Genomic DNA, 18,308 nt, shown 5'->3' with positions numbered 1-18,308 from the left:
AGTACTATTTCTGGTTAATTTACACTTAAAACAATAGTAACGCATTTTTGCTTAAGCTACACTTTATTATTTTTTTAAGTTTTAATTTATTTAATTAATCTCTACACCCAACGTGGGGCTCAAACCACAACCCAGAGATCAAGAGTCACATGCTTTTCCAAGTAAGCCAGCCAGGCACCCTAGTCACACTTTATTTTTGAAGAGGTTTGTAGAAAGAAGGAAGGATACACATTTTAAATAAACATTAATAACATCTAACCCTGCAATTTTACTTCTAGAAAGTTGTCCTGCAGGAAAACACTCATAACTTAAGGTAAATGTAAAGACTATTTACTTAACCCTTGCTTATAACAGTGAAAATCTGCAAACAAACTAGATGTCAATAGATGGGGAAATATTTAAATAAATTATGGTACATGTATTCAAAGGAATAATATAGAGTTGTAAAAGGAGGGGGTAGATCTATAAATACTGAAATAGAATTTTAGATATATAATTAAGAGAAAAACTGTATATGTAGTTTAACCTGATTTTTGTATATATACACACATAAAATCTTCCCATGCATTTGCGCGCGCACACACACACACACACACACACACACACACACTAGCAAATGCATGGGAAAGGAATATGGAGTAATTATACACCAAAATATTTTTATTTTTTTAAAAATATTTTATTTATTTATTTATTTGAGAGAGGGAGAGAGAGAGTGCAAGCAGGGGTAGGAGCAGAGGGAGAGGAACAAGCAGACTCTGTGCTGAGCCTGGAGCCTGACGTGGGGCTCAGTCTCACAACCCTGAGATCATGACCTGAGCCAAAATCAAGAGTCGGACGCTCAAATGACTGAGCCACCCAGGTGCCCCTACACCAAAATATTAACAATAGGCATTTCTGAGGCAGGGCAATGTGGGTAATATTCAGGTTTTGGTTACTATACTTCATAATGGTTGCTATTGTTTTTATAAGCATTTCCTTTGTAAACGAAAAAAACCTGTACTTTTCAAGTAAAAATAATACAAATAACATTGTACTGTTTTTAAACAAAAGTATAATTATACATATTAAGATTTTTCAATTATTTTAAGTAATAAACGTGGGGCTTGAACCTACAACCCCAAGATCAAGGCTTGCACACTCTACCAACTGAGCCAGCCAGGTGCCCCAAAAGTATAATTATATTGTAATACTTCATAAGACAAAAGATGATATTTAAAGTGTTAAGGACAAAGATCAAAGGATGAGGAAAAAGGAACCAATGACAAAGAAGATAAAAGAGGCTTCAGACCTCACCTTTAGACAGAAAAAGACGGTGTTTCTGTGTAAAGCTACATCGTAGTAAGAAGGTAAACAACACAAAACTGGAAATCTAAGAAATCATAAACCACAAAGAGAAATTCTAGCAGCTTAAATGAAGGAAGATCATGCAAAAAGGGGAGGTAAACGCAACTAGACTGGAGAGAATGGGAATCAAAAGTACTCGTGGTCCTTGGGGCACCTGAGTGGCTCAGTCAGTTAAGCACCCACAAGGGGCTGTGCACTCAGCGGGGAGTCTGCTAAAGACTTTCTCTCCCTCTCCATCTGCCCCTCCCCTGATCTCTCTCTCTCTCTCTCTCTCTCGCTCAAATAAATAAATCTTAAAAAAAAAAGTACTCAAAGTCCTTACAGAGCTGGATTGAAGGCAGAATTTAGACATGGAAATGAAGGTGGAAGGGAATAAACACAATCTTGATGAACCTTTATTTTGACCTTAAAATTTATGAGACACTAAGTCAAACGGTTTACCTCCAGCTCTGCAGTGAAAAATAGCTAGGAGAATATAAATGATATATTACTTAAAAAGAACTTATTGATATAGTTCGGATAGCTTTATTTATTTACTTATTTATTTTTTAGAGAGGGAGGGGGAGGGGGAAGGGAGAGAGAGAATCTTTTTTTTTTTAAATATTTTACTTATTTATTTGACAGAGAGAGAGACAGCGAGAGAAGGAACACAAGCAGGGGGAGTGGGAGAGGGAGAAGCAGGCTTCCCGCAGAGCAGGGAGCCCGATGCGGGGCTCGATCCCAGGACCCTGGGATCATAACCTGAGCCGAAGGCAGACGCTTAACCAACTAAGCCACCCAGGCACCCGGAGATAATCTTAAGCAGGCTCCATGTGGAACCTGATGCAGGGCTTGATCTCACAACCCTGGAATCATGACCTGAGCTAAAATCAAGGGTCGGCAGCTTAAATGACTGAGGCACCCATGAGCCCCAAGTTTGGCTAGCTTTAAATAATTCATTTATTACCCTAGGACTGAGAAACGTCCAAACTATTTTAGAATTTCCATTTATATTTAATCAAGAAATCAAAGGCTCATGCTCTTTTACCATACAACACTAATACGTAATTTTTTAATTTATTCGATGAATTTATTCAAGAAATAATTATGGAGCACCTGTTATGTACCAAGCATGCCCTGGGGTTTCAGGAAGAAAACAAGACAGAATCCTTTTCCTCCAGGAGCTCATACTATATAATTTCCAAAACACTGCTACATGCATTATATTTAACTTGATCTTTGGTGGTATAAATTTTCCTCCTTATTTGTAGATGAGGAAATGATTTGCCCAAGGTCACAAAACTCAGAACTAGAAAAATGAGGTTAGAAAGAAATTTTATGAGTCCCTCTTTAGTACTTCAAAATAAAACATCCTGCCTCTTTAAATAAAATTAAAATTTGCAGACAATCTTTCAAAACCATACTAATTCCTCAGACCTTTGGTTTTACTCAAAAGTACCATAAAAGTAGAAAATGGAATAACAATAAAAATATTGTGTCTAATAATAATAATATTTTAAACATGTATCAATGAATTTAGAGTACAGTTAACTCCATTTTATTCATAATATTCTTATGTCCTACTCTAGCCAGGGAAAAGTATTTTTTCTATAGGAAAATAAAGGAATGGTAAAGGTTTATGATGACTTTCAAAATGATGAAGAAGAATATCTGGCCTGAAAACCAATAGTTCAGGGGCAATATTTCCTTCTTTACTATTTATATTGTAACTTTGGAAGAAATGGAACTTAATTTCTAAAACTTTTGTTTCTCAAGGATAAAAGTAACTTCTCACATTTGTAAAATATTACCACTGACCACACAGATTTATTTGAGCAAAGGTTATATTCAGTGAAAGAATGTGAATAAGTACATTTAATATGTGTAATTTGTCAGAGTATTAGAAGAAATATTGTTCTATTTATAGGACATGTTCAGTCTGGCTTGCATTCCAGTGCATTATATATTTAAAAAATTAGATTCTGCAACATTCCATTTATTAGATTTTTTTGTAACATTAATGTAAATGCCACTAAAAATCTCAAGTGCCATCTAGAATAAATGTGAATCCTTATTTTGAGTTCTTACTGGATGGTAAAAGCGAAACATCCGAATTGTGGTTCAGGGGCAAAGAAAGCTTATCTTGTTCGATTACTGCATTTTGTCACAGCTAGCAATTCAACCATAAGTGCATTTTCTTTCAGGCAGCCTTTGATTTATTACAGTATGCTGCAAGCTTGGATTACAAAAAAAATCACCATATAAGGACTAGTGGTATTTACACACCCTTCCTTGTTTTGAAGGCTGGCACAATGCAAACACACAGCTTCTAGCTGAAATACACTCACGCACTACACAATGAGCAGGCAGATGACTAGAGTCCAGGCTATGTGGGACTTTAAAAATAGACCGATCTTAGTGCTTATGAAAAAGGAACCATGAAATTATATGTATTCCTGGGGAGGGGAGAATGGGAAGTTATTGTTTAATGATTACAAGAGTTTCTGTTTGGAGTGATGAAAAAGGGTTGGTATTATATACTAGTGATCACTGCACAATATTGTAAATGTAATCAATGCAACTGAATTATACCCTTAAAACTGGTAAAAATGGCAAATTTTATGTTATTAGGTTTTTTTGCCATGATAAAAAAAAAAAGTAAGCAAGCCAGCAAGAAAATTGTGTGTTTTCCTACTTAGTAAGTTAGTAGGGCTGGACTATCCGGAAGATGTTTAACAAGATTTAATCCTAAATAATATCTTAGTATCTGCTTATTTAAGTACTCCCAATCTTAGTAATTTAGTAATTCCATCTTGTTTATAAAACTTCTATAAGTGACAGCCACCAAATAGAATGAAATCTTGCCATTTGCAACAACATAGATGGAGCTGGAGAGTATAATGCTAAGTGAAATAAGCCAGTCAGAGAAAGACAAATACCTTATGATTTCACTCATATGTGGAATTTAAGAAACAAAATAAATGAACAAAGCGGGGGGGGGAAGAGAGACAAACCAAGAAACAGACTCTTAACTATAGAGAACACATTGATGGTTACCAGAGGGAAAGTAGGTGCGGGGATGGGTGAAATAGGTAATGGGGATTAAGAGTATATCTATCATGATGAGCACTGAGGAATGTGTAAGATTGTTGAATCACTATACTGTATACCTGAAACTAATAGAACACTGTATGTTAACTATTCTGGAATTTAAATAAAAAATTTAGTAAAAAAAACACTTCCTAGGTGAAAACATTAAGTAACTCAATATAGAAACAACAAAATTACTTGCCTAATTGCCTTTCTTTTTTCTTGTTGATCAGAAGAGACATATGCCTTCATCTCATCGGTAGCTCGACGAAGTTGTATTTCTAGGTTCTAAGTGGAAAGACCAAGTTTTAGGTTAAGTCCTTGATACAGAAAAATCTCAGAAAGGTTTTTGATCCATTTTCTTTGTTTTACCTTGATCATACAATTTGTGTAATGGTATCTACTTTCTTCTTGAAGACATTCTTCACGTAGTCCCCTGACTTCCTATAATATATAATTTTAAATGGGCAATATTACTGAAAGAGTAATAATCAAATACAGAGAGGATGACTTTAAATGTACAACAAAATACCATCAGCGTAATTTCTTCCTTTGTAATTACAATTTTGTTTACAATAGACTAGGTTGCAATCTTTTCTAGAGACTACTCATATCACTCTAAAACCTACAGGTTTAGTTATTCACTTATTAAGTACCTATTGTGTGCCCAACTCTGTGCTAGGTGCTGGGGACATAGTGAACAAGACTACAGATTCCTGCTCTCATTCAAGGAGAGGAAGCAGACATAAGCAAGGAGACAGGTAACGAAGGTAGTTTCAGATAGGAATAAGTACTATGAAGAAGAGTCAGCAGTAGAATGTAATAGGGTGACCGAATGGGCAACATTAATAGGGTGATCAGAGAAGGCCTCTAGGAGGAGGTAACATTTAGGCTGAGACCTGATGATGAAAAGGGGAGATCAAGGCAAAGAGCTGGAGGCAGAGTGTCCCAGAGAGAGAAGAGCACAAGCAAAAGCTATGAGGTGAAAACAAGCTTGGCCTGTTTGATGCGCAAGAAGGCAGCCAGTGTGGCTGCAGCCCTTGTGGATGAGGAGCAGAGCACATGGACATGAAGTTCGGGAGGCAGGTGAGCCTTGCAGACCATAGTTTGGAAGTTAGATTTTAAGTGCGATGGGAAGATAGTGGAGGGTGGCCTAAGTTTTCTACAGGTTTCTTTGGCTCTCTATGGAGAAAAAAACCTTAGGAAGGTGAGGGTAGAGGTGAGAGACCAGGTCCGAGTTACTGCGGGAGTCTAGGAGATGCACGATGAGGGCCTGGACTTTGGTGGTTGTGCTACAGATGGAGAATTCAGTGTGTACGCATCAAGTCTGAAGAAATAAAGATCTCTGGAGCTTAGGAGACCAGCTCAGGGGATGAGGGTAAAGATTTGGGAATCTTTTGTTGTCGGTGTAATGAAAACATGTATGCACAGGCAGTTTCTGCTAAATTGCTAAAATAAACTATCTTCTTACCTGTTCTAATTTGGATCGGTTGCTTTCAAGGCCTGCTGCACAGCTATCATACTGGGATTTCTTTTCATCACACTCCTGGGTTAGTTCCTAGTATGAAAGGATAAATGATTGAATAAGTGAAAAACAAAGGCCTAAAATGTGGCCCTGAAACAATGCATGCCCTTGTCAGTCTTGTAACTTAACTCTAAGCTTCTTGGCATACTTAAGAGTTATTTATACAACAAGCAGACATTTGAGAATTATGACAGATGAAGGTACTGATAAAAATAATAGCTACCATGTATTGAGCTGTATGCCAGGCTCTTTATTAGGAGCTGGGGATACAACAGTGAGCAAAACAGCCAGAATCCTTTCCCTAAAGTGTGTTCAGACAAGTAAACAGCTATCATGGGCAAATATGTGTTATAGGAGAACATAGGGCTCTCATAGGACCTAACCCAGGCTTGAAGATTGGCAGGGATAGAGAAACCGGTATCTAAGTTGAGGGACGAAAGATTAATACAATAGTTAGAGGGGAAGGTGAACAAGGGAGGAGAATGTTCAGGAAAAAAGAACACTATGTACGAAGCCTTGGGAGGCAGAGAGAATGATAATTGAGGATGAACAAGTAGTTTATTATACTGGAGTATGTCTGGGAAGAGGGGAAGACACTGAAGTCTTTGGCAGGGGCTTGGTCAGAAATATGGAAACCATGGTAGGGCCTCTGAGCTTTACACTTGTCAATAATTCAATCTTACCACAACCCTTTGAGTAGGTATTAATATCCTGACACCACGCTGGGAGAAAGTTCATGGAGGCCAAGTACCTTGCCAAAGATTATACTGCTGTAAAGGGGTGTCAGAATTTGAATTCAGGCTGTTTGAGTAGTTTCAAACTTTCTTCTAACGTAATATTTTGGATTAGATAACTTGAAAATCTTCTATAAATACTTAGAAATGTTAAAAATATCTGCAAATGCTTGATAAGGTGACGCAAACATCTTTTCAAATCCAGAGCTGAAATGAACTTCTCAAGGAAGTAAGAGGAATTACCAGGGCCAGAAACAAAGGATGACACCCTGAGCCTGCCCTTGGTGAAGGAAGCTGGGAGCAGTCAATCTTGGTAACGGAGGGATTCTAATATTCAGGCAGGGCAGAAGACAGAGTGGAAAGTTAGAACTGAGAACCCCACAGAATCCAAACTGTTTTTCAGTCTGGGTGTAAAGGGTTAACACCAGGCCTGGACTGAAGCAAGCCAGCCTCAGAATGACCTTGGTTTCACACAGCAGTTTCCGTGGGAACAGGAGAATTAACATAAATGGGTAATGTTGTGTGTGCTTCCTTTGTTGTGTGGGACTGCATCTGGTTTGGGGTGACTGGCACAGTAGGAAAAACGGGTGGGGTGCCCACTGAGGAGAACATATACTAAAACTGGAATGATACAGAGAAGATTAGCATGGCTCCTGTGCACGGATGACATGCAAATTCGTGAAGCGTCCATATTTAAAAACAAAACAAAACTGGTGGGAACTCTCTCCTGGGCTCAGACCTAATTGGTGGTGACACGGCTAAACGCACCAAGGAGGTCAGAATCATCCGTAAATATAGGACCCGTTATAGTGCCTCCTTCAGGAAATTGGTGAAGACGGAAATAAGCCAGCACGCCAAGTACTTGCTCTTTCTGTGGCAAAACCAAGATGAAAAGAAAAGCGGTAGGGATCTGGCACTGTGGTTCCTGCATGAAAACTGTAGCTGGTGGGGCCCGGACCTACAGCACCACTTCTGCCCTCACAGGAACATCTGAAGGAATTGAAAGACCGGTAGAAGCTCTACCATTTGAAACACTGCTGGTCTATGATAAATGGGTTAACTTATGCATCAAAATTACTTTGGTTTGCTGTTAAATTTGTTAATTAGATGTTCTGATTTTCATTGCATTAATTTTGCTTTCTCAAAAGAGGCTTGGAAATGAAAATCCTTCTAATTGTAATTGGAGAAAGGAAACTGGTGGTAAAAAGGAGCTGTGACTTTTCTGTATAAAAGGGACCTACAGATTTCTAAGGCTCTCATGGGTGACAGTCATACACACCCTAAATGGGAGAAGGGGCAATAGAGGCTGTGACTGCTGGGCCTCTCAAGGAGATGAGGACACTCTAGTAGATGACAGCCTTTTGTTTTGGTCTGTGAGTCTGATGGCTAAACTAATCAGTAAATGCACTTGTGCTGCTGCAGAGGCAGCTGGAGGAAAGGGGCCTGTCCTCAGGCAGGTTTGGGTTTGAATTTACCCTTACCTACATGAACTGCTAAGCTGAGATATTAATTCAAAATCAGCTCTAAGCTTGTGATAGTCCTAAAACACCTGGCGGAGCCAACTGCAAAGCCACTCTGGAGGGACACACCCTCCATCCTAGCTGCTGGGATTCAAAAGACAAAACCCTACTAATGATAAGCTCACAATCCAAAAGTATAAACATACATGGAACCAATCAATCCTTATGAGTGAAGATGAGAAGATTTAAAAAAAAACAACAACAACCCAGCAGGCCGGCACTTCCAGGAACTTTGGATAGTAGAAGTAAACCTATTAAATAAATATGCTTGAAATAAAGTTATAAAGGAGGAACTGAAAAGAAAAGATTAAAAAATGTACAGTGAATAAAAATAGACTAACATGAAAAAAAGTCATTGAAATTAAAAATTGAATGGCATAAACATAAGAACAGACACAGCTCAGAAGACAGATGAAGAAATTATTTAAAATTCATTGCAGAGACACAAAAAGATAAAAATATGAAGGCGAAGTCATGCAACAGAGGACAGACACCCCCTGTTATCCCCATAGGGACGTGATAAGTATGCCTAACATGCATCTAATAGTAGTAGCTGGAGAACAGACTAAAAAGAACAGGGGAGAAAATATTTGAAGATATCATGTGGAATTTTCCTGGAATTAGTGGAAGGCAAAAAGCATAAATTCCAGCAGAGCAAATAAAACTACAACTGTATTTAGATCGTGGTAGTGACACTGGACAACACCAAAGACAAAGAAAGAAATATTACAACCAATTATAGGGAAGATATTACCAATATCTTTAATGATAATTAAACTGATAGCGGACCTTTCAACATAAGAGAAACCAGAAAGCAGTGAGCAAGCCATTATTTAAGGGGAAAAAAAAGATGGTTTACTTAGAGTAATGATTCTTTACGAAGAGAACTACTACAAGAAAAAAAAAAAAACAAGGAAATTTGATCAGGAAGAAGAAAACAGAATCCAGAAGGAAGGATGAACATACAAGCAGCGATGGTGAGAACTGTTAAATATGTGGGTAAATCTAAACAGGAAATGACTGTATAAAGTAGTCATTTTAAGTAATGACCACCATGACAACTGCTTTTAGAGACCAAGAAATAAAATGGAAATAAACTACCAGAGGATAACAACACACACGTAAGGCAGGAGAGGGTGTTAAACTATTCTAAGGTCCCTGTATTGCTGGGGAGATGCTGATTAAATTTAGATTGTTAAGTCAGAAAAACAGACGTTAAAAATTTAAGAGTAAACAATATCAGAATAGAAGATAGAAAAGGAAATAAAGGGAATTAAGAAGATAAAAAGAAACAGAGTGGTGCGATGAAGGGCAGGAAAGAAGCAGCACAGTAAACAGGATGCACAAAATAGAAATAAATCCCAATGTATCAAAAATAAAAGTAAATGTAAATGGGATTAAATTCACCAATTCAAAAGACAGAGTCTCAAAATGAATGAAGAAACCACCCACACAAGATCCAGCTACATGCCATTTATGAGACAAGTGACAAAAGTAAGGGCATAGAAAGCTGAAAGAAAACAGAAATAAAAAGATATGCCAAGCAATCTTAATCATAAGAAAGTTGGCATACTTATGTTAATAGCAGACAAAATAAAAATCTTAGACCAAAAGCATTAGCAGGAATAAACAGAGTAAAAAATGATAAAATGAATAATTTACAGGGAAGGTTTTTCTTTTAAAACCAGGAATCTTTTTCTTAACTGTTGTAAAATAACATAAAATGTACCATCTTAACCATTTTTAAATGTACAGTTAAGTACTGAGTACACTCACATTGTTGTGCAACCGATCTCCAGAACTTTTCATCTTGCAAAACTGAAACTCTTATACACATTAAACAACTACCCATTCACCAGGAAGTTTTAAATGATACATTTGAGAAGCCTGATCTGATGAACACATAGAGAACCCAGTACTCAACAACTGGAAAAGACATACACATTTTAAGATCAAGGCACTAAGAATATTAGGTTGCCCTCCTATCTCTTCATAGCCACACTTAATCTAGAAGACGGTGGAGCTATACTTTGAAAATTCTCAAAAAAAGAAAGCACGATGTAAAGATTTTATGTTCAAGTCAAGCTGTTTTTTTAAATTTTTAAGGCAAGAAGCTCTAGAACACGCAAGAACTCATCAGGGAATATTGTTCTTGTGAGTTTTTTTTTTTTTTTTTTTTTTTTTTTTTGAGGATTCTCCTAAAGGACAAATCACAGAAAATAAAAATTAGGAAAAAGGGCAGTGAAAAGATTGGTAATGAGTACTGAATCTAATAATTATAGGTCGAACACTGAAAACAAAAGTGGGAACCAGGGAAATAAAACTGAATGTAAATGTGACGTGCCTTAGCAATGTAGAAATGATACAACAAAACCTGCAGGGAAGGGAAAGGTAAAAGCAGGTGGGAGGTAGAATAAATAAGCTGACTTCCTCAAATCTTAATTGCTGCGGATGGGTGGGGACATATCAAAGGGTATAATTTAAAGCTGATGAATCAAGTTATAAGTATATTAAAAGTATAAAGGCAAACAGTAGGAGAGACTATAAAATTGACTAAAGTCAGGTGCTAAAGGAGAGAGAAGGGACGGAGAAGGAGGAGGAGGAAATACACTAATTTCACCCTTGCTCACAGTGGGGATTAATAGATGCTACCTACAGAAATGGATGATTAATGGTGGAGTTACAAATATAACCACCAGAACAAAACAACAAGCCAGAAACAAATACAGGGAGGGAGAGGGAGAGAGAGAATGAAGGACAAACAGGATTTTGTAATAGGTCTTAAAATCAAGAGCTACCCATAAAATGTACTAAGATCAAATACGTCTGCATATCAAGTAGATATAAATGGGCTAAACTTACTAATTAAAACAAACCCTTCAGATTCTATCACATACCCAAACCCAACTCAAGACCTATTCAGAGACACACCTAAAACAAGATAACTTTCAAGAAGCTAACAGCAAAAGATGGGCAAAAGTACAGTAGGTAAATGCAAATAAAAGAAAGCAGAAATTGTGTTCTTAAGATCAGAAATGAATTTTGTCTCCCACTGCCAAAAAAGGCCTTTGTCCTTTTAGAGAGTAGAATAAAGGTATAGAGAACAAATTTTAGGCAGCCAATAAATAATTATCCATTCATGAATTCTCAGAAAATTTCTGGAACACACATAAGGACCTGTTTTACTTTTGGGAAGTGTAGAGAAAGAAATAATTTCTATTCTTTCCCTTAAATAATCATTCACAGTTTGAATTCTTACCCAGAGCATGTATTTACTTTTATAAGAAAAAGTGATCAATAAGAAATATTTCAGTGACATCAATAATTGTATTGTATACTCTAAAATGAGTATTTTAGCTTTTTCCATATATTAGCAATTATATGTATTATGACATTTAATTGCATATAATTTATAGAACTACTCCTAAGAAAACAAACATGAAACTTTTCAAGATCCTATTCTACCTCTAGGTGACTATAAAAGATTTAGAAAATGTAAATTATATGTCAGGAGTTACGATACTCTGATTTTCAAACAGTTGTTAATATTCAAATTTAGAACATGCAAGTACAACAGAAAGGAAATGTATTAACACTTCACTATAAAATTTCCTAAATATTTGGGTTGCCCATTAAAGCAAGAAGTATATATTTTTTAGTATAACGTATTTTTTTAAAAGATTTTATTTATTTATTTGACAGAGAGAGACACAGCAAGAGAGGAACACAAGCTGGGGGAGTCGGAGAGGGAGAAGCGGGTTTCCCGCGGAGCAGGGAGCCCCTATGCGGGGCTCGATCCCAGGACCCTGGGATCATGACCTGAGCCGAAGGCAGACGCTTAATGACTGAGCCACCCAGGCGCCCCTAGTATAATGTATTTTTAAGTAGTCCTGCACTTTACCAACATATCTATGTAGTTTTGAGTGGTAAGTACACTCAAACAGGTTAAAAATAATGGTTCAAATGGAGAACAATTAAGAATTTCAGTTAATATTTGCAAAAAGCTTATAATCAATGACATGGTTAGCCTTTTTTTTAGTATACTTTTTATCACAAAAGGTTTCTGGATAAAAGTAGAACTATACATGGATGCAGGAGATGGACATGTGGAGATAAGCAAAGTGAGCATCAGGCACTCACCAAACACACTGAACTCAAACATTTAAAAAAAAAAAAAACAGTTAATACAAATATTATAGACAAGTCCTGTACTCCTTTTTTAAAAAAAGATTTTATTTATTTATTTGAGAGAGTGAGAGAGAGCACAAGCAGGGGGAGCAGCAGAGGGAGAAGCAGGCTCCCCGCTGAGCAGGGAGCCCAATGCGGGACTCGATCCCAGAACCCCAGGATCATGACCTGAGCTGAAGGCAGATGCCCAACTGATTTAGCCACCCAGGTGCCCCTCTGTACGCTTTTTAAAAGGTTTTTTTTTAGGGGAGCCCAGGTGGCTCAGTCGGTTGAGCATTCAACTCTTGGTTTCAGTTCAGGTTGTGATCTTGGGGTCGTGAGATCGAGTCCCACACTGGGCTCCACGCTTGTCGGGGAGTCTGCTTGAGATTCTCTCTCTCCCTCTCCCTCTGCCCCTCACCCCACTCGTGCTCTCTCTCACTCTCTCTAAATAAATAAATAATCTTCAAAAAAAGATTTTTTTATTGTGCTAAAATAATACCTAAAATGAAAATTACCACTTAAACCATTTTTTAAGTGTCCAGTTCAGCGGCATTAAGCACATTCACACTGTTGTGCAGCTGTCACCACCATCCATCCATCTCCAGATCTCTTTTCATCTTCCCAAACCAAAACTCTGCCCCATTAAACACGTAACTTCCCATTCCCTCTGCCCCCCCACAAGCACCATTCCACCTTGTGTCTGGGAATGTGACGGCAGAGTCACATTCCTGTAAGTGGAATCATACGGTATTTCTCTTTAGCAGTGTGAGTTTTCAACGTGGCAGAAGACAGAGATGAAAATGTTGACATGGCTTAGGTACCTCTTGGACTTGATGATAAGAACTGGAGAGTTGTATTATTTGGGAATGGTGGTAAGATAACTACATCTCTTTATAATGAGAGATGTAGGCAGTGCTTCATATACAGAGAAATCTGGTTAAATTACATGAAAATGAGTTTGAGGTTTGGTTAAATTATTATATTATAATAAATGACTTTAAAGAATTTAAGATTTGGTATATGGTTTACTTAGAAAACAATTTGGTTGAAAAGCAATAATATCCCTTCTTTTAAAACTATCTTTAATAATTATAATAATTCTATAGTTCATGTTCTTAATCATTCTATCTATATTGTCTGAATAGAACCTTAAAGTAACTAGCAGTATGTACTAAAATTCCAACCATGTAAAAAAGTATATATGAGAGGACAAGGCTAAAACGCAAAGGTGAACACTGTTCAGCTGTTGCTAAGAGGATAACGGGTGGTGTACTAAAGATGTCAGTTAAAGTCCCTGACATACCTATAGCCTCTCCAGAGGGAAAATTCTCTAGGCAGTCAGACTTGGTCCCATATCACCCTCCTTTCTTCTCATCCTGCCCTACCCATGAGCATAGCTGGTTAGGCTAAGGATGGACCCCTGACCTGACCTGAGGATAGCTCATTGTCTATAAGATAGTTGGTCATGAAAAACTGCCCCCAAAACAGAAGAGCTGCACCAGGAATTTGAATTAGAAAATGCAAAGAAAATGGGGCAGGTAGTAGTGAAAACTTCAACACAAAATATAGAGAGAGAAAGGTCATAGGGTGCGATATGAACAATGCTTGGAACATGGAAAGCACTTAATAAATGTTTTTACTATTACATTCATCATCATTATCCACAAGCTCCCACTGCTAGCATTCCTGAAACTCCCCTGACCCCCCGTGCTCCTCAGTCCCAGGACCTCGACCTGTTCCACACAGATTATGGTTCTGATCTTTGGAATTCCAGGCAGAACATCTCCTTTACTGTCTTAAATATCCTCTCAATACAACTCATTTAAAACATAAATGAACTTAATAAAAGAAATATTTACAAATAGATTTCTTAGCTTACTATTAGGAAGAAATTTTATCATCACTAGAAATACATATAAACAGTCCCTTTTGTTTCCAAGTTACTTACTCAAGAAAAGCATTAAATAAATCAAGATTAGAATGTAACCATGAAAACAATTCTCGATGTCCTTAATCTCAAAACCTTGTTCAAAAATTCCCTTTCTGAAACTTTTTCTTCCTAACAATCACATCACTTGCTTCCTCTTTCCTTATCAGTTAAGTATATGATTCTGATTATATTTTTTTCTTTCTTTCCTTCCTCCCTCCCTCCCTCCCTCCCTTCCTTCTTCCTTCTTTCTAAGCTCTATGCCTTCCTTCCTTCTTCCTTCTTTGTAAGCTCTCTGCCCAACGTGGGGCTCAAATTCAAGACACCAAGATCAAGAGTCACATGCTCCACCAAGTAAGCCAGCCAGGTGCCCCTTTTCTATATTTTGCTTTCTTTTTTTTTTAAAAAGATGTTATTATATATTTTTATTTGAGAGAGAGAGAGAGAGCATGAGCGGGGGGAGGGGGTAAGGGGCAGAGGGAGAGGGAGAAGCAGGCTCCCCACTGAGCAGGAGATCACAACCCGAACTGAAGGCAGACACTTAACTGCTTAACTGACTGAGCCACCAAGGCGCCCCATCTATATTGTTCTTAAGTTGGGTTATCTTTTGTCTTTCTTGAAATTTGTCTCATCTCACCTATGAGCATGTGGACTCCAGAGAACAGGAACTTGTCTCTTCCATTTCTTTTGTGATGACAGTGATGTGTAATGGAATGAGCAGGAAATGTGAAATAAGATAACATAGATGCTGGAGTCAAGCTGCAACTTTCTCACTGCCTACTTGTCTATTTGGATAAGTCACTAAACCTGGCTCAGGCCCCACGGCATTTTCTATAAAAAGGAAATGATGTGATTTTTCACTGTGTTCCCTTGACTGATGGATGGCATTCGTGAAGAATTTTATAGTTCCATAATCAGGCACATGCAGTACAACCCACATTCAAACCTAAAATTACTATACAGAGAGTGATAAAATAACAACAGCTAATGTCAGACGGCAGAGGCCATTGGATCTGCATTTGTGGAGGGCATTTACCTTCTAACAGTTTAGCTTCAAAGCAGTGGTTAGAATTAGCTTCCAAGCAATGGTATTTCATCACTTATCACAAGCTTTCATAGTTTGCCCCTGGCCCTGCTCCCCAGCAAAGCAAGTCCATTAATCTAAAGTTAACTTGTCACCACTCATTGGCAGACTCTGAGCTTTTACCTGGCCACAGAAGAATGTGACTTCATATTTATAGCTCTGACATATATCAGATTTAAAGCAAAAATCTAATCTAGCTGCACTTGTGATTTCATCTTAAACTCCTTCTTCTCTTTCTCTCTTTCCCCCGATAATTTGACAAAACAAAGAGCATAAATTAAACAAAAAACTTCATAGGTCACATATTACCCTATTTTGTGGAATCATATCAAAATAACAGTAATAATTTGCTTTCTATAAATTACCCAAGTAAAATATTCAGGATTCTAACTAGTACATCTGAACAAGATAGGATGCTAAAAGTATCACAAATCAAATTCACTTACTTGACATTTCTGACGCAACTGTCGTAGTTCTTTTATAACTGGGGCTAGAGCTGACTTCTTTTCAGATACCAGTGAATTCAGCTTTTTTACCTGTCATTTAAACAAAATACATGAGATCTAAAAAAAAGAATTCAAAAGAACAAAAATACTACATGCTTAAATATATTTATTAAAGTGTTAGATAAAAGAGTAAAACTGTAAATTACTTCAAAACCAAACAATGGGGAAATGATTTAGTAAATGTTGTTTCAGTAAGATGGAATAGCATTTAACTATTCAAAAGGTCAATTGTTAAGACTGCAAACCATATGGGAAAATATTTGTAATCTAACATTGAATGATGAAAACAAATTAGAAAGTTGCCTGTATACAACCACAATCATGCTGTATTATTAAAAATATGTAATTATGTAGATTATATAGTATATACATAACATGATGAAGTGATATTCAAAATACATAATAACCCAAAGGATATAAGTAATGACCAATCAAAATGGACACCAGCCATAGAGACTAATGGGGTCTCAAAGTCTTCTGATTTTTAGGAGTCAGACTGTAGTGAGATCCAGAGGGTTCTGGGCAAGTGGTCAATGTGGAAAAAAATAGGTGGAAGTGGGTACTCTAAGAGTCTGAGGCAGCAGCTATTTACCAATAAGGAAGGAAAGATTTTAACATTTGAATGTCTGATGAAGCTGCCATCAGCGCATTCAGGCTGAACAGCAGCTCCAAATAAGGAAAGATACTAAGGACACACACAAAAATGAAGTAATTTTATTAGTTAGGGTGGTATGATTTGTGAAAACTTATTTTTTATCTTAAATATTTCTTTAATGTTCTGTAACTTTTACACACTTCAAAAACCATAAAGATAAGGCAGGCATTTCAATACATAATTCTATAGGGTATTTAACAAACCCATCATGTTTCCTTGGAAAAAAAGCCCTACAAAATGCATAAATTATGACAAGTTGAACAACTTACTAGAATGGAAGCATTCAGAAGAGATTGCTAAAGACGATGAAAGAATATAAAGTAAACAATGTGCAGAAATGAAAATTTGAGTGTTTCACTGAAAACAAAACACAAAAACATCTGCCTCTAGCTATAAAATTAAAAAAAAAACACTATAAAAAAAAGTGAAATCAGGGCACCTGGGTGGCTCAGTCATTAGGCATCTGCCTTTGGTTCAGGTCATGATCTCAGGGTCCTGGGATCGAGCCCTGCAAAGGGTTCCCTAATCAGTGGGGAGCCTGTTTCTCTCTCTCCCTCTGCTTCTCTCCACCCCGCTCTTACTCTCTCTCTCAAATAAATAAATAAAGTCTTTAAGAAAAAAAATCAAGTGGGACGCCTTGGTGGCTCAGTCAGTTAAGCTTCTGCCTTTGGCTCAGGTCATGATCCCAGGGCTCCTTGCTCAGCAGAGAGTCTACTTCTCCTTCTGCCTGCTCTGCCTGCCGCTCCCCCTGCTTGTGCTCTCTTTCTTTCTGACAAATCAATCAATCAATCAATCAATCTTAGGAAAAAAGAAAAGAAAGAAAACAAATCAAGTGTAATCACCATTTCAGACATGTCGTCAAGCGTTCGGCCTTTCATCTCATCAACCTCAGTCTTCAGTGCAGATACCCTTTCTAGCTCTTCCTGGGTGTAACTATATCCAGATATACCCTTTTTCTCTTCAACAGTTTGCTAAAAGCAAAGAATAAAAATAGGTGTCAAAAATGGGGTCCACAAAATGAGTGTTAAAACCTCGATGATTCCATAAGAAGTGTACAGATTTAACATATAACAATAAAGTTATAAATAAAATAAATTAGCTTAGAATCATAAATAATTATTTAATAATAAATAATAATTTGACAATAATTACATATCTTTATAGGTTATAAACTTGCACTAAATTTTACTTTGGTATCCTTGGGTGCACAGTATTTCTAATTTTAGCACTCAATGAATATTTAGTGACTGAATGAATTCTGAAGTGATCAATATATTTGCATTCACTCACCCATCCAATATTTATTATATACCTAAATGTGCTGAGTATAGTTCTAAGCACCAGATATCCAGCAGCGAACAAAACAGGAAAAGAAAAACCTTCCCTCACAGAGCTTACTTCTAGTGAGAGTAAACAAGCAATATATAGACAAATAAAACACGTAGAGTGTGAGGTGAGAATGGGGTTGGAATCTTAAATAACAGGGTGGTTAGAGAAGGTCTTTCTGAGATGATGACATCTGAGCAAAGCCCAAATGAAGTGAGGGAGCAAGTCATACAGATATCCAGAGGATCAGCAAGTGAAAAAGACATGTCCTTCCCAAGAAATAGCTAAGAGACTGGTGGAGATGAAAACGGAATGAGAATGAGGTTGGGGGGGAGGGATCATACAGGACTCAGATGGTTTGCTGGAACAGTCTCAGTTAAAGTCTATTGTCCCTTGCATTTTCAAAAGTGTCCTACTTTAGATGATAAATTATACGGTAACTTTA

At 37.2% G+C, this 18,308-nt stretch overlaps 1 protein-coding gene and 1 non-coding gene across 12 annotated transcripts in view; one reads left to right on the top strand and one right to left on the bottom strand.

The window, feature by feature from the left end:
* Positions 1 to 18,308, bottom strand: part of IFT81 (intraflagellar transport 81) — a 190,409-nt gene that overhangs the window by 18,723 nt on the left and 153,378 nt on the right. For 10 of the 11 annotated variants that reach the window (XM_027576872.1, XM_027576868.1, XM_027576867.1 and 7 more), the window contains 5 exons: positions 17,380 to 17,508; positions 15,823 to 15,912; positions 5,888 to 5,974; positions 4,789 to 4,860; positions 4,619 to 4,704 (listed from right to left, as the gene is read on the bottom strand). In XM_027576872.1, coding sequence (XP_027432673.1) covers positions 4,619 to 4,704; positions 4,789 to 4,860; positions 5,888 to 5,974; positions 15,823 to 15,912; positions 17,380 to 17,508 — 464 coding nt within the window. The remainder of the gene's footprint in view (positions 1 to 4,618; positions 4,705 to 4,788; positions 4,861 to 5,887; positions 5,975 to 15,822; positions 15,913 to 17,379; positions 17,509 to 18,308) is intronic. The other variant, XM_027576863.1, reaches the window with a different exon arrangement.
* Positions 7,268 to 7,373, top strand: LOC113913385. Its single transcript, XR_003517178.1, has one exon. It is a non-coding gene; the product is annotated as a U6 spliceosomal RNA (small nuclear RNA).

Source organism: Zalophus californianus, chromosome 14, assembly GCF_009762305.2.
Source record: "Zalophus californianus isolate mZalCal1 chromosome 14, mZalCal1.pri.v2, whole genome shotgun sequence".
Classification (NCBI taxonomy): Eukaryota; Metazoa; Chordata; class Mammalia; order Carnivora; family Otariidae; genus Zalophus; species Zalophus californianus.
This window is presented reverse-complemented; position numbering and strand designations above follow the sequence as displayed.